Source organism: Vanessa atalanta, chromosome Z (genome assembly GCF_905147765.1).
Source record: "Vanessa atalanta chromosome Z, ilVanAtal1.2, whole genome shotgun sequence".
Classification (NCBI taxonomy): domain Eukaryota; kingdom Metazoa; phylum Arthropoda; class Insecta; order Lepidoptera; family Nymphalidae; genus Vanessa; species Vanessa atalanta.
The window spans coordinates 14,952,848-14,968,640 of NC_061902.1; the positions used below are offsets into that span (position 1 = coordinate 14,952,848).

Sequence of the window (15,793 nt, forward strand, 5' to 3'; positions counted from 1 at the left end):
CACATATTATAATATCATCTTAACAATTTCCTATTACTTCCTAACTTATATTCGGAAATTAGTGAGTACTTTTATGAAATTAATTCCAATTTATGTTATGTACAATGTTGTGTTGTACGTGAAATGACTTGACGTATGCAGTATTCACATTATAATTATAAATACATATAGGTATGTAGGTATGAGAATATACTATCCGATAATTATAGTGTTTGCGTAATCCAGTTATATAAAAAACAATTGAGGTAAAATGATAATTCCACTTACTGAGATCTGATACTACTGAGCATTGAGATGTTTGCAAACATTACTCTTTAAGCGATATTCGATACATTTGACTAAACGTTCCCCTACAACACGACCTAGAAAACCTGTATGTAATCATACATTCGATTTTACGGAAAATTGGCACATAATGTAATTTAAATAATTAAGGTTTTTTTATGAATTAACACTAAACTTATTTTATATTTTTTTACAAATACCTATGCGTACCTTTGTGACCATTTGGTAATTCGTTTGTAATGAAAATTTGGTAAGTATTTCGCAGAGTACGCGAGGATTCCACATAACCAAGATTTTTCCTTTGTTTGCTTTTCCTTCAATTCGAAGTTCTATTAAAACAAGAACCTTATTCTACCAGCGCGACGCCGAGACAGATAGTTCAGTAGTCCATCATTTAAGTTGAGTTTAAAATGCATCACTTTGTATTTTTGTTTTCCATTTCAGTACACTGACCTGAGGTAGCCCATATGTCCGTCCGCCTACGTATATGATTAAGAAAATGTTAACCTCATGTATACTGTTATGGGACAGACCTACGGCCATTCGTTTACTAAACGACTGTACCAGCGGGTTCCAACACTTCGTCATTCATGCACAAAGACAAGACAGATATTACGTTTTAAATTCTTGGTCTCGTTATGTATAAAAATAATTAATTTCGGACCACGACACGGCTCGATCTGCTTTCGCTTTCTCGTTCCTGTTTAAATAAATAAAAGGTTAAATAAAAAAGTAAAAGTATAGTTCAAAACTTTATTGATAATTAAAACGTACTGCGAGAACACTTTCTATATAACAATTCATATGGAATAAACAATACATTTTGTAAATAATTGTGGCATACAAACATTTATTCTAGCATGACTTCCGCCATATTACCTATGTAAAGTACATTACGAATAGCTTTTGTACAGTGCTCCTTCGTCCTAATTGTCAGTCAGCGACAATTAATAATACTTTTATTTAGTAACATTCAAAAAACTTTTACGATACGAAATTCTATTTTTAATAATATGGATGTTAAAATAAACAACGTGTTTACTAAGTATCTCTTTTAATTAAGAAAATAAATGAAATATTTTACATTATCTCATAAATTATTTATTATACAATACAAGATTAATATTAGGAAGCGAAAACAGTCGGTTCGATTACCCATCACATAAATATTGCAACGTTAACGATGAACTGTGTTTTGAATCATCCAGTAATATTTAAGTAACACAAATTCGATGTGTTTGTCCTGCGTATCTAGTGTATTATACTATATCATATTCAAAAACACAGCATTGTCAAAACAAGAACATTTCACTAATATTCCTAATGGTAATTGTAAACAATCTTTAACATTATATAATAAATATTTTCTAAATCCATTTCATAATATTATATTATCAATAAAATTGTGCGATAAAATGCAGATAAATAGAGTGGACTATTATTTTATTTATATTTAAGTACATGGTTGTACGGGAATTATTATCTTATGTACCATAGTAAGTTTGTCTCTAGACATTGAAGGCACAGACATTCAGTAAGGTTGCACGTTGCCAACGTGTTACGTTAGGCTGGTTCGGTGTAGCGAAGTCGCTGTGGCACGGATACCCGACGCAGCATACGTGCCAACGAGCGAAAATCATACAAGTACAGTTGTCAGAATAATGAATCGATAAGAAGGGACCGGATCAAATTGTGCCTAAAATCTAAATGAATTTATCATTTTAGCGTTATATTTTATAATATATATTTGTTTTTTTAATAAATTTTTTACCAACACTACATCTTGACATTATTTTCGATCTATGAACTTAGATAAGACTTAAAGGAATATTTTTGAAAAGTGTATTTACCAAACTTTATTTTATTATTTATACCGTCTTATTTAAGATGGCGGACAAAGATAATTTAACTCTAATATGAACGACGGTTTATCCGGTAAGAAAATACAAATATTTTTACAGGTCTCCTAAAAGCATATTCGATTACGCCAATGCTTAGCTTGATTCACTTCAAAGCAATGGACTCCCATTGAAAATTTAAATATGCTAATTGACTAATATCATCAGTTAACTACGTATTACTAATGTATTGTATATTAATGCAAATAAATGACAATTAAGACGAAGATGAGAACGGTGAACGAAATAAAAACGTTTTTTAAAAGAAATGTGTATAATACTAGAATAATCTTAATCGTATTAGCACTTTAGGAAATACACACTTTATGATCGTAATATTAATATAAAATAAAAAATCTAGATATTCATTAATCAATTAAATCAGCGTCGTCCGACAAATCCTGAAAAAAAAAACAACAAAATTTATATTACAAACTATTTCAAAACAACATTATTTAAAAAAAAAAAAGTTTAAAATAGTCTAATGAGATTTAGTAATATAGTATATGCGGTATTTATGTATATAAATATTGTCTTTATACAAGACTCGTGGTGTCTATAAAAATAGATGATATGAAACTTAAGTTTAGTTTGTAGGAACTATTGTACATAGTCAGGTAAACCGTACCACAAGCTGATGTTTGACACAATCTTCAAAATATATTAGCGTGCGTGCGTGTACTCTCTATTGTCTAACTCTATGGACAGATGAGACACTCGGGGTGAGCGATCAATTTCAGAAGCCACGGCAACACGCACGCATCGAGGTACAAGAATGTAACATTAGTACCGTCTTCCATCGAATGACTTGATATAATACGCTATAATAAGGTAAACAGTTCTCTCACCAGGTCGTTGACGCTGTCCTCCAGCACGATGTCATTAATCTCTCGTTCTATCTCCTCCATGTCCAGTGAGTCTTTACGCTTCCTCTCAGCGGCGCTCTCTTCCAATCTATCCGATATTCTATTCGCAGTACTGCTGGTAGAAAAAGTACTAACTTATAAGCCTATATAATTTTAAGAAATATGTTGACTTCGATAAGAAATAATACATGTTATTTACATCGCCAATGTAACCAACAGTGGTTTCAAGTGTGTACTTGTGCTCACAGTTGGTGGTTACTATCGCTATCATTAAGGGTGTTATCTTTTAAGTTCCAACATGAATTTTCTAGTGGTTAATAACAATCAAATAAAATTGTTATTTATTCATATATGCACTTTTTATAAGCACCATAATTATAAACTGATGTTAAATCAGTTTGGACTGGAAAACACCTAAATAAAATTATACTCCAAAATTCACCTTTCATCAGACGGGCCTGGTTTCCAGAGCCCTCGGCTCTCCATTTCCGCCTTCTCCTGCACCAGGTCTCTTTCTATGTTGCATATCTTTGAGTTGGCGGGCAGGTTCGACATCTGCGTGTGATAATCGAAGGCGAACTCACGCTGGAATTTTTCTAACACTAATGTTTCCTGTCGAACAAATTCATTTTATTATACATTACATACATATATATAAATTGACAATACTATGAAACTTAATTAGTTCTTTTTTATTAATTTATTATATTTTTACATGAGCATGTAATAAACATGCACATTACGATATCTAGTAAGCACGCGTGTCACCCTCAATACACGCCTCATACACACACTATAAGCCGATGCTACGTCTCACAGGGGCGAAGCAGTTACTTTGAGGTAAACACGGAGCAGCTTGTTATAAACAAAATGATTACAATCTTAATAAATCTTACTTCAAACTCTGGGAATAGGTTGTCATATTGCTCGGGGTCGGCGAGGGACTGACCAGACTTCTTATTAGTAGCGCCCACAGCCTCCCGCCACATCTTCACCACCTCGCTCATCTTCGATGGAATGTATGATCTGGCAGACGATATGTGATAAAAGTGGATTATTTTTGATTACATATATATTTCTAATAAAACATGAGATAAAGAATATAAATTATAAAACAATAAAAAAACAACTTTATTAGCTTTACAAGTATATAGATCTTAAACTTAACCGTATACAGGCGAATAGTTCCAGAGTGAGACTTTTAGGGGCCGTTAATTATTATATACCTGGCAAAGAATGCGGCTTCTGGCAACTTGTTCCTCTTGATGAGCAGCTGCAGGCAGGAATCTAGGTCGTTCAGTGTGAAGTACGACGCGAAGGCGATGTTGTCGTCTCCTTCCGCCGCGGACATTCTCGCTACGTCTTCCAACAACGCTTTGTCGCCTATATAGTAATAAAATTAAATATATCTCTAATCTTAAAATACTATACTATAAAATACATTGTATTTTACACGAATTAATTAATTTATTTGTAATAATTTGCTAAGGCTCACCGGTGCTGACCGCGAACAACAACAGAGCACTGTAATCGTGTGCGTTTTGATAGCATATCTTCGTGAGATCCGTGTCCGCCGCAGAGGCCGCCGCTGCTCCGAGTCTCGACCATCTCGCCGCTGAGGACCGAGACGGGCCGTCTCCTTCCCCTCCCTCTATGCGTGCTGCCTCCTCAGCCAACTGCTTGCACTGCTTCAACTCTCCAAGTGCCAAGGCTAGTTCGAACTGGTGTTCCGGTTCTGTAGATACCGCAAGAGCTTGTTGCTTGAAGCCCTGATGAATTATGTCATGTTTAATACTTTAAATAGTTTTATATCCATACTGTTATTATAAATACGAAAGTATGTCTCTGTCTGTCCGTCTGTCTGCCTGTCTGTTGCTCTTTCACGGCTGCTCAATCCACTACTTTTTTGTGCCCAACATCTAACAACCACCCAGCCGCTGGCGACTACTAGTATATATGTTATAAAAAACACAGTTGTATTTATGAATTGGATAATTAATCGCCACAACCACCATACACGAATGACGGCGTATCAACCCACCAGTATAAACATTCCCAAGAGGGTTGGCGAGAGACAGGTAACCAGAAGTAAGTGTTTTCATGAAGCTGACACAATGTTCCCAAATAAAAAGAATAATTGTATTACGATTAATGATGAAGGTCTAACCTGTTTTTCAAGGAAATGCGCGACCCTTGTGCGATGTTCGTGAGGCACAGTGGGCAGCACTCGGTCCGCCGTCTCGAAGTCACCTCGCATCACCGCCGTCTGGTACTCCAGCACGGGGAGCAGCAGCGAGTACGAAACTATGTTCAACTCTTTATCGTTAAGGTATAACCTGAAAAAAAAAATCACTTAGAGTTACCGAAATGACAAAAAGTTATAATTAGAAATTAACAATATGCACAATAGGTCTAAGGGTAACAGCTGACATACTTGTAAGTAAAATATGCATCTTGAATAATAATGAAAAAACAATATAAATAATCTGTGTAAGAATGTAAATGAATGAATAAATCATATAACTACTATAACACTACTAACATCTCTACGAATAAAGGAAAATTATACTTATAAAGAGACTTCAAAATCTTAGGAATATTATACTTCCTTAAAGAAAACAAAATTAATTATTATAAAAAACCTAATTCAATTAATTAATACATATTATTCCAGGTGTGAACCCGTGATCCTCGCTATCTACCGAGCGATCTCAACTCGACGAGACGATCGGGTTTTAAACGTAAATACATATAAAATATTTAGCTAATTTTATTTCTGTCTCTCCCCGCGACCCGTTGAGAGACCAAGAGACCAAGGAAAATGCGGAATAATATTGCCAATTCAATTGACGAAAACAACAATTTTGATCGTCTTAGCGAACATACATGCTTATATACAATGCTTTTGACTGACTTTGGTTATTTAATAGCACAAAACAGCTTTTATTGTTCACAATTAGCGTAGCTTTACATTATCTGCATTTTGAAAATATAAACTTAGAAAATATCATCAAATTTGTTTTTTGCTGTCTTTAATCGTCTTTAAAAGACGTCGCACGCGAACTTCTAAACACGAGCGTCACTCAACTTCTCTAAAGAAAAGTTCTGCATGGCATTCATATAAACGCCTACTCAATAATTTACCTGTTTTCTTTAGGAACATATCCCAGGATGTACATGGTGCGGTCAAGATGGGACACGGTCACGATTTCTCCTCCGACGTAGTAATTTATCCTGTTCAACGAATTCGTGTAGATGAAGCAGTCGCCGACCCAGAGACCCGTCTTCACGGTCTCGTTGACCTCGCCAACAACCTAGATGCAGAAAACGAGGGTTATATTTATTTTGAGAACAGATAAGAAATGCTGGTGAATTTGCCACTGGATTTTTATTTTATTTATTTATTTATGCTTTATTGCACCGACACAGCACAACATTATACCTAAGGATTAATATTTAAAAGTTGCATGAACGCAACAGGCGGCCTTATCGCTAAAACAGCGATCTCTTCCAGGCAACCTTTGTTCAGAGGACTGGTTGTACAACAATTATGGGAAGGGGTACAATAATTTTGATAAATTAATACCTACTGTATATAAAATATAATAATACACATATAACTACAAATATTAATAAATACATATTAAAAATATATATATATTTAAATAATTTCACATCACAACGTGAATACGTTAGTGACGCACCTTAAAAACTAAGATTATACTTGTTCTTACAAGTGCGCCCTTTAAACCGGATATTATTACTATTATTGCTAATTATTGCAACGGTTGAATATTTGTGCATAAAGTTCTAATAACTTGTAAATTTATAAGTATTAAATTTATTTATCTATCCCACCGCTACCTTGCTAAATCAAGACCGATATACCAAATTTAATAATTTGGAGTCAGACGATCATTTCATTTCCATGCAATCTATACGAATATTAAAAATGTGAAAATCTGCTTGTTACGTTTTCTCGGCTGAACTACTTAATCGATTTAAAAAAAAATTGGTACGAAGTAAAATATAACTCCAAAGATACTTGGGTTACTTTCACCCTTTGTTTGGGACAAAGTGAGTAAGCGAGTTCTTGAAGCATTTTCGTCATGAACTGAATTCCAAACAGGCAAAGCCGCGAGTCCAGCTTATATAATGTATATTCTTATGATCTATGATATATGATCATCAGTATACAATGAAGAGTTTCACTAAAACTAACTACTTAACTATATAAACACATACTATAAATAATTGTAAAATCATGTCTTCCTTATCTCTCTTATCGGGAATCACTTTGAAGTGACCGCTTCCAATTATGTCAAACTATTTTATCGTTACAACCTCAACCATGTTATCTTGTATGGTGATTAATTACATTTAAAATGACATCAAAAAATATAAATTAAGAATTCAAGTTGCATATTTATTATTCATAACTCATGGAAGTTTCTTTAAATAGCTCATATAGATTGATCGGTTGACTTGGTTTAATGGAGAAATGGTCGCTGACGTCAACAGTCGTCTTGGCGTATTAATTTCTTAACATTCAATGTTTGTACAAGCGAAACGAGCGTCGCAACGACTGTGCCAACGACTAAATAACGCGCGTCTAGCTTGTTCCTTTTCAAATTTAGTAACGTCTGTTATTGTTTAATTGCAGACGAATAAATGCATTTGCTACAAGCATTGCATTTTGTTTTTAACATTTTTTTATTTATATTAGAAATATGATGGATGGTCACTTGATGACCAATAGTCGCTCGCCATGAAATATGTTATGTCCCTTTCACTTATAATAACGCCGTCTCGCTCTTCAGTACAGCCTAGTTTCTGAAACTCCTAACATCAAACAACTCGTGAATTAAACTTGGTTCAACAACTACATGAGCCACCGTGACCAGGACCACAGAGATGCGCTCATCTTTGATAGACCTCGCTTCTATGCTCACCTCAAAAGCGTTCTCGATACCGTCCTCAGTGATGTTTGTGTTCGTCTCTCTCGCTCTGGTAACCACAGAAGGGTTGTACTTGAGCACGAAGTACGATTCGTCACTCGCAAGACAGACCAGGTTTCCACTCTCCGACCAGAACACATGGCGTGGTTGGATCTCGATCCTGAAATAACGAATCATCTTGTACACACGGAAATATTTTCAATTTCATAGTTTGTTATTATGCAATCGCTTAGAAAATCTGACACAATTACAAGTAATAAATATAAAATAATACGTTATTATAAAATAAAAAATGTAAGCTCATTTTCAGTATCATAAAGTCTAAATAAACGTATGCATGTTTATAAGCTTTCGCCAGCAGAAATATTAAAATCGTTTAAGTTTTTGAATATCAAATTAACTAATATAATATTTTTGTATCCTCAACGAGAAAATATTTTTTGCACAGCGACGGAACATTAAAGCCTACTTTGTAAATTTATTAACTTTAGCCTAATAAATATTTAAATCGTTCGCCAAAATTACATGCAGTGTATAAAAAATTAATTTCAATTTGAATTCAACTAAGCACACATGACAAAAATTATTTTACAATACAATAAAAAATACACGTGAAATACAAAGCAAAAATAAAACTTATGCATTAATGTCTCAGTAAATGGAAAATGTGAATCTTAACAGACAGTAGCGCGTTCAAATCTGGCCAAGCGTCGTGATTTCATGTGGTTAATTGATTTATATAAATCATATGGATGAAATAGACGCGCAATGAAACCAGCACGTATCTAAAGTCTCATCACATATTCTAGCGCCAATCACCAATGATTTGATTTGGTTTGGTTAGGTTTGACTGAGGAGTGAGGCAATGGAACTACAGGCACAGAAGATATAACATTTTAATACCAAGGATTGGCCGGACATTGGCCATGTAAGGAATAGTTAATATATCTTACAGCGCCAAGTCTATGTGCGGTCGCGGTCATTTACCATCGAATGGCGCATTTGCCCGTCCGCCTGTTTAATAATACTTAACAATATTCATTTATTTAGAATTGAAATACTTCTATCGTGACCACTGTTGCGTATGTAAAAATGTCAATCACATAACATGATTTTTTTCTCGTTTTAAAAACATTTTAGGGCTGCGACTACATTATGATTATATATTGATATTACTTGGTGGTAGGACTTTCTGCAAGTCCGTCTAGGTAGGTACCACCCACTCATCAGATATTCTACCGCCAAATAACAGTACTCTGTATTGTTGTGTTTTAAGGGTGAGTGAGCAAGTGTAATCACAGGCACAAGGGACATAACATCTTAGTTCCCAAGGTTGGTGGCGCATATGTGGTGTAAGGAATGGTTACTATTTTTTACAGCACCTTTGTCTATAGGCGGTGGTGACCACTTACCATCAGGTGGCTCATATACTCGCCCGCCAACCAAAATCATAAAAAAAGAATAAAAAATACATTTATAAATATAAACTATATTCGTTATACGTTTATATTTAGCCTTGACAATATTTTTATAAGATATTTTTTTTATATATTAGATTAATAATTCGGTAAAATTGTATGTTAACGCTTGGCTTATACTTGAAACAAAATAATGTTAAGCTTTAATTCAGAGTTTCGCCGGTTCTGAGCTGTTTCTTATCGAGCCGGTGGTAACATTTTGACTATCAATAAAAAAGAGTAATACTTCTTTGTTGAATGAAGCTCTTTACCTTTTATATTTTATTAATTTTTGATCATATTATATAACATAAACAGGACTTATACGAAACACTATACGAAAAATGTACGCACTAATATTTTTATATAATTATTAATTTATTAATTATATATTGATATTTATTCCATCAATTGCTTAAACTAGATCGCTTTATTTAACATTTCGCAATGCACATTCATAAACAATAAGTGCTAATAAGATTAAAAACATTTTTCACCAGCATTATTTAAAAAAAAACAAATTTATTTGTAAAAATTGTCTAAAAAGGTTATTCAAATAGCACAGGACATATGTAAAATAAAAACAACATACTTATTATGGGCTAAATGAAGCAAATGGCGGCATTGCTTTATGTCTTTTAAAAAGAAAATTTAAAATGATAAAATCATTAATATCATCAAAATATTTGTATAGAGATGATATTAATCGTTTTATCTTTTTAAACAATACACGAAAACTATAAGACGTCATTTAATACTCAAGGAGTGGTTTCATTAAAACAGCATGCACATTTAAACCAGGCTTTGTCTATTCGCATTCGTTTTATTCATAAAAAAAAGTCATATACTAAAAATAAATTTACAAAACCCATCGATATCATAAATATATGAACACGAGCACAGTCAAGCACAGCCGCACATGATAAAAGATTATTTTGTATATAAACTTTGTATATAAGTGATTATAATGACATCGGAAGGAAATCACAGTTGCGTCAGTAGGGTTTTTTTTAATTAACATTATTTAGCTCAAAACAGCAGATTGCAACAATGAAGCAACTATGTAAACGCACGTTCGGAGCGGACTCTCGGACTACCTGTTTATTGTACTGTGTCAACATAAGTGTTATGATTGATTTTGTGATTTGTATTAACAGAACATTTAATATACCGCAAAGCACATCTCAGACATTAGGGACTTCACTATAGCCGGACACGTTTTATAAATACATTATAAGCGCATACATAATATACCCTTCTTCATAGAAGCTTGCAATAGAACCAAACATGGGGTATAATTACATAATATTAGGAATTAGTATGGGCATCAATACGGATTAGAGTATAGCTCACCTTCTGATAAGTTCCAATTGTTCCCAGTCATAGAACGAGAACGCCATGCCACTTATAGACTTCACACCCAACATGAACCCACCGAAGATACCTTTGGAATATAAATATTATAATAGATCGCAACTTCGCTTTATTGAATATAACACTTATACAAATAATGACTTATACAACATGAAATTATTATCAGATTTTTATTTTATTACTTTGTGTATTTCTTTAAAACACTTCTCCTTATTCATTTAACAGGTCATAAATTAATAATTCATGATAAAAATTCAAAAGCAAAATTCTTACCCTCGGCACCATATTCAGGCTTAAAACTCTTCCTCTCCTTGAAGTTCTTAAATACTTTCACAGTACTTGAATTCTCAAGTGTAGCATATTCAGAGCTATCCAAAGCCCACACAAATTCCTGGGCAGTTCCAAATGCCTTATTTCTAAGTGCCATGGCGGTGTATATGATGTACTCCCCATCACCACATACAACAACAAAGCGGCCATTGGGGTTGTGTGCAATGGTCTGAGGGTAGATCTCACAGGATCCCATGTCCTTTGCGACCACTGGTACACGCTCACCATCCTTGATCTCTGTGCCTATAAGTGTAATTTAGTCTCATCATATTTTATATTAAAATAAAACAGAGCATTAAATTATAAGTTTACAAAGGACCAATCTAATCGTTTTATATTAGGATTTGATGAAGATGGTTAATTTTAAATAACACACACCTTCGGGTAATGCCTTTAAGTTAACCTGCTGCATTTCAGAGTGCTTAGCCCATATGATTTTGCCTCCGTTCACATCCATAGAAATAGCTGGTTCTTCTCTGCCTACCTTTATCATAATAGTGCCTTCATCATACCTGGTGGAAGAAGATAATATAAAGATTTTATTCACATTGGATTATCCTTTGTTCTATACATACATTCTTTATTTTATGGTATTTTATAAATTATCTTTAACTTACAAACACATGGTATCGAAATTAAAATATACATACAATTTTTAATTATCGCGTGAAACTGAAATACATTTACATATATAATAATATAAGATTCACAATTCATGTTAGTATTATTATACATAACATCATCAACATAATTATCATTTAAAAGAATTGTACTTGTCTAATTGGACGCTAATTTTATTAAATAGTCATAATCATTTATTTAAAAAAAAATAGATATTGTTTATTTTAAAAATAACATTTAAAAATTGTCTTTAAGCAAAAATGAAAATAATTTAATTGAGACTCAATATATGTTACATTTTCATTAATTCACTTACCCAATAGCAACATTGTTTGAACCATGCAATGCTGATATAGTCCATACACGTTCAAAGCCATAGTTAAGAGATGACTCCAGCCTGTAAGTACCCGCATGCCAAAGCCTGACTGTCCCATCTTCGGAACCTGTTAGAAGTATTGGCAGCTCGGGATGGAACGAAACGGCTGAGACATTCTGTACGTGGCCTTTTTATGGAGAACAAAAACATAGACAATTTAATACTTTAGAGAAAATTATTGAACAACACATTATTATATACGCATATACGTAGTTCTTAGGAAATCTTAATTAAAAATTAATCTTTACTTTTAAATTAACAAATGTAATTACTTTCAAGTGTCTGTACACAGGTCTTGTTCTGATAGTCCCAGATTTTAACGAGCCGGTCATCAGCACCACTAATGAGGTAAGGTTTGTCACCACCATGGTAATAATCAACACAGTTCACTCCTTTGTCATGTCCTTCTAATGTGAAATTTGAGATAGAGGAACCAAGCTGCCACACCTTAAAAATAATATGGATGTTAACATCCCTCATTATAATAGATGAAAAACATTTTGAATTTCATATGTTAATTATGACAAGACAAAATTAGTTTTAATCCAGTCTAATCATACCTTAACAGTTGTGTCAAGACTAGCACTAGCAAATGTGTTGTTGTCCTTGGGGTTGATAGCGATTTGCATTACATAATGGGTGTGTCCTTCAAACACTTGCTGACAGGCCCAGTTGCGATCCCAATTCCAAAGCTTAATAAGAAGATCATCTAAAATTAATCATTTATTTAATTTAATTTACATAAAAAAATATCATCAATTTAATAATATTTATGTGTATTAAAAAGACAGTAAATTAAGAATATTTTAAATGACAATATAATAAATATGAAATCAAGTATGTTTTCACCTTTTTTTGTATTGAAAAGTAGGTTAATATCTTATAGGTACTTTAAAATTAATTCGATTACATATAATCACAAATGCGTATAGAATGTATTTTTGCATCTCTACATGAGATATAATCTTCACTTATGTATTACAATTTATAAATTAGAAATCTGATAAATAGCATTAATATTTTACTATCAAAGCTTGTGTAAGATCCATTTTTCTGTCTTGCATTTTCAAAACCTCAAGTTGCAAATATATGTGTTAATATGGCCCATGAGCATAGTATTATGTTAATAATACTTTTAAATTAACAAATTAGTTATCTACAGCAATTTGCTTATAAGATTAACTTTATTTATTTATATTTATTACTTTATTGAAGTCACATTTATTGATTGAGATTGAAATTGGATGAGACATAACTTACCACTACTGGTCAATATGTAAGGTTGTGTGGGATGTATGACAATACACCTGACATAGTCTGAGTGGGCCTCGAAATTGTGAATTCTTTCTAATGTGTTGTAGTTAAATATTCTTATTTGCATATCATCTGAACCGGTGACCACCCAATTCTTCCTCGGCACAAATTTTGCTGCACGCACAGGCAGGTCACATACCTATATTCATCATTACATATTATTTTTTTCTGAATAAGCTTTTAGAGAACATTTCTTGAAATTTGCAAAAGATAATCACAAGCTTTAAATTATGATATAACACTGTCAATAAAATCTATTATAAACCCAAAGAATGAACCAGTAGTGTAAACAATGAATTGTTGTTTCAGACAGATTAGGATGGAGAAACAAACTACTGTTTCATCTTTGTGCTAAACCGTGCCAATTCTCATATCTTGATTTCTTTACAAGTTTCTTTCATCAATAATAAGACTACTTATAACAGCTGCATATTATTTTATAAACACTACAATTAATTATTATCACTAAACATGTAATGTTATATATATAGTAAAGATATATAGTTTTTTATCATTATGAAATTGCAATTAAAAATTTAACAAAGATTGAATATGTACACAATTGTAAAAATTGTCTATAATAACTTCTACACTATTAAAACAGCTGGCTGGAATAATTGTGATGCTCTAGAATAAACCATCTTAATTCACAACTATAAGCATAGCAAATCAAACGAAAGTTATAATGGTAAAAAATATTGATTACCTCAAATCTTTTAATCTGTGTATGAGTTTCATAATTCCAAATATTGACGTCGCCGTTGTATAGTGAGCAAAGCACCCAGGGTTCTGTAGGATGCTGATCCACGCATTTGACGCGATCCGACCTGGCCGTCAACTTCCTCTTGATATCCAATCGCAACGGCTTCGGGAACATTACAATAAACCGTGTTAGAAATACGATAAAGCACACAATATATACTCAAATATTATAATACATTCACGGGAAGCCGACATGCGAATGATGACATACTCCCAACAAATCACTTCTTACGTGGCCGAAACTTTCATCTACACAAATATACAGTATTTTACACTTCCTTACACCTTCTAATTGGAAAACAGGCGATTCTTACCATTTTTAATAGTTAAAACATGAAAAATTGTCATGCAGAATTCGGGAAACCGTGGAACATTGACAGGGTGGGTGGACGTGTCACTTTAATTTTTTTCTAATGCCAAACAAATCGGATACACGTACAACTTATATCAAACATATGACTATTTGTGTTGTTTTAATTATAATTAATACAGATTAAAAATTACTTCCACGTATAAAATATAGTTGGTTTTAAATATATTTACAAATATATTTTTTATAATTATCTGTAATAATAATAAAGCCCTCCAATTCGATTGCATGGCTGATGGCACAGTATTTTGTCGATTGTATTGTAAAGGATACATCGTATAAAAATATTTTTATAAAACTAATCAGTAATAATTATGTAGGTTAGAAGATATAATCGCTCTTGTTGGAATTAAAATATGAAAACGAAAATAATTTCTGGCTGTAATAAAGATATAGCAAACTTTTTTTTTTAGTTAATTCATCAAAATATTTTTTTCACGCGAAGACTCGACGAATTTCAAGCAGTGGAGCAGGCCGGGCTTCGAGGAGGATTTAGCACCATAGATCACATCTAAAAATTGAGGAATATTATACAGAAGACGAAGGAGTATAATCGGCCCCTGTGCTTGGCATTTGTGGACTATGATAAATCTTTTGACTCAATCGAAACCTACAAGGTAGGCGATATATCCAAGGGTGATGTCTGTAAGATGCCGCTACTATGAGTGTTTAAGTCGCTGGACTGCAAAGTCAAGGGCATAAATATTAACGGCGAGTACATCTCACACTTGAGATTTGCAGATGATGTCGGCATTATGGCAGAATAGTTGCAGGACATGCAACAGATGCTGCACAGTTTCTCTAAAAATCGGCCTCCGGGTGAACTTGGATAAAACCAACGTAACAACAAACATATGTGCTGCTACAAAAATATACCTCGGGCAAATTTTGTAGTTTGGTAAAAACAACTTCGAGAAGGAAGTCAATAGATGGATTGTGGATGAGAAGAGCCGAAGATCGGGATCATAGGCGCGCCTTGGGAGAGGCCTATATGCTATATATAGGAGGTAAATGAGGCCTATATATAGGAGGTAAATGGTAATCGTCAATATCACCTAACTGCTCAATTTTTTTCAACCACACTTGTACTGTATAATCTTCACCTACGGGTACAAATTCCCGAATGAGAGATGCTTTAATGGCCTTTGAAATGACTAAGCGGCAAAGTTTCTTGATTGAGTT

General features: G+C 33.3%; 2 protein-coding genes across 5 annotated transcripts in view; both read right to left on the reverse strand.

The window, feature by feature from the left end:
- Positions 1-15,793, reverse strand: part of LOC125076203 (transcription initiation factor TFIID subunit 4) — a 36,983-nt gene that overhangs the window by 1,204 nt on the left and 19,986 nt on the right. The gene's annotated exons all lie outside the window — the stretch shown is intronic.
- Positions 1,025-14,697, reverse strand: LOC125076202 (coatomer subunit beta'). 3 transcript variants are annotated; one of them, XM_047688250.1, is made up of 18 exons: positions 14,556-14,697; positions 14,186-14,344; positions 13,426-13,618; positions 12,726-12,874; positions 12,438-12,612; positions 12,106-12,292; positions 11,547-11,680; positions 11,112-11,411; positions 10,818-10,908; positions 8,002-8,167; positions 6,194-6,363; positions 5,217-5,385; positions 4,545-4,818; positions 4,276-4,432; positions 3,946-4,075; positions 3,492-3,661; positions 3,032-3,164; positions 1,025-2,584 (listed from the first exon to the last, which is right to left on the reverse strand). In XM_047688250.1, exons 1-18 carry the CDS (start codon positions 14,556-14,558, stop codon positions 2,552-2,554), a joined length of 2,793 nt encoding a protein of 930 aa, XP_047544206.1. In that variant the 5' UTR covers positions 14,559-14,697; the 3' UTR covers positions 1,025-2,551. The 3 variants fall into 3 exon arrangements, with proteins under 3 accessions (XP_047544206.1, XP_047544205.1, XP_047544204.1); XM_047688249.1 differs by lacking the exon at positions 14,556-14,697 and having other exon boundaries at positions 3,032-3,161; positions 14,186-14,356; XM_047688248.1 differs by lacking the exon at positions 14,556-14,697 and having other exon boundaries at positions 14,186-14,356.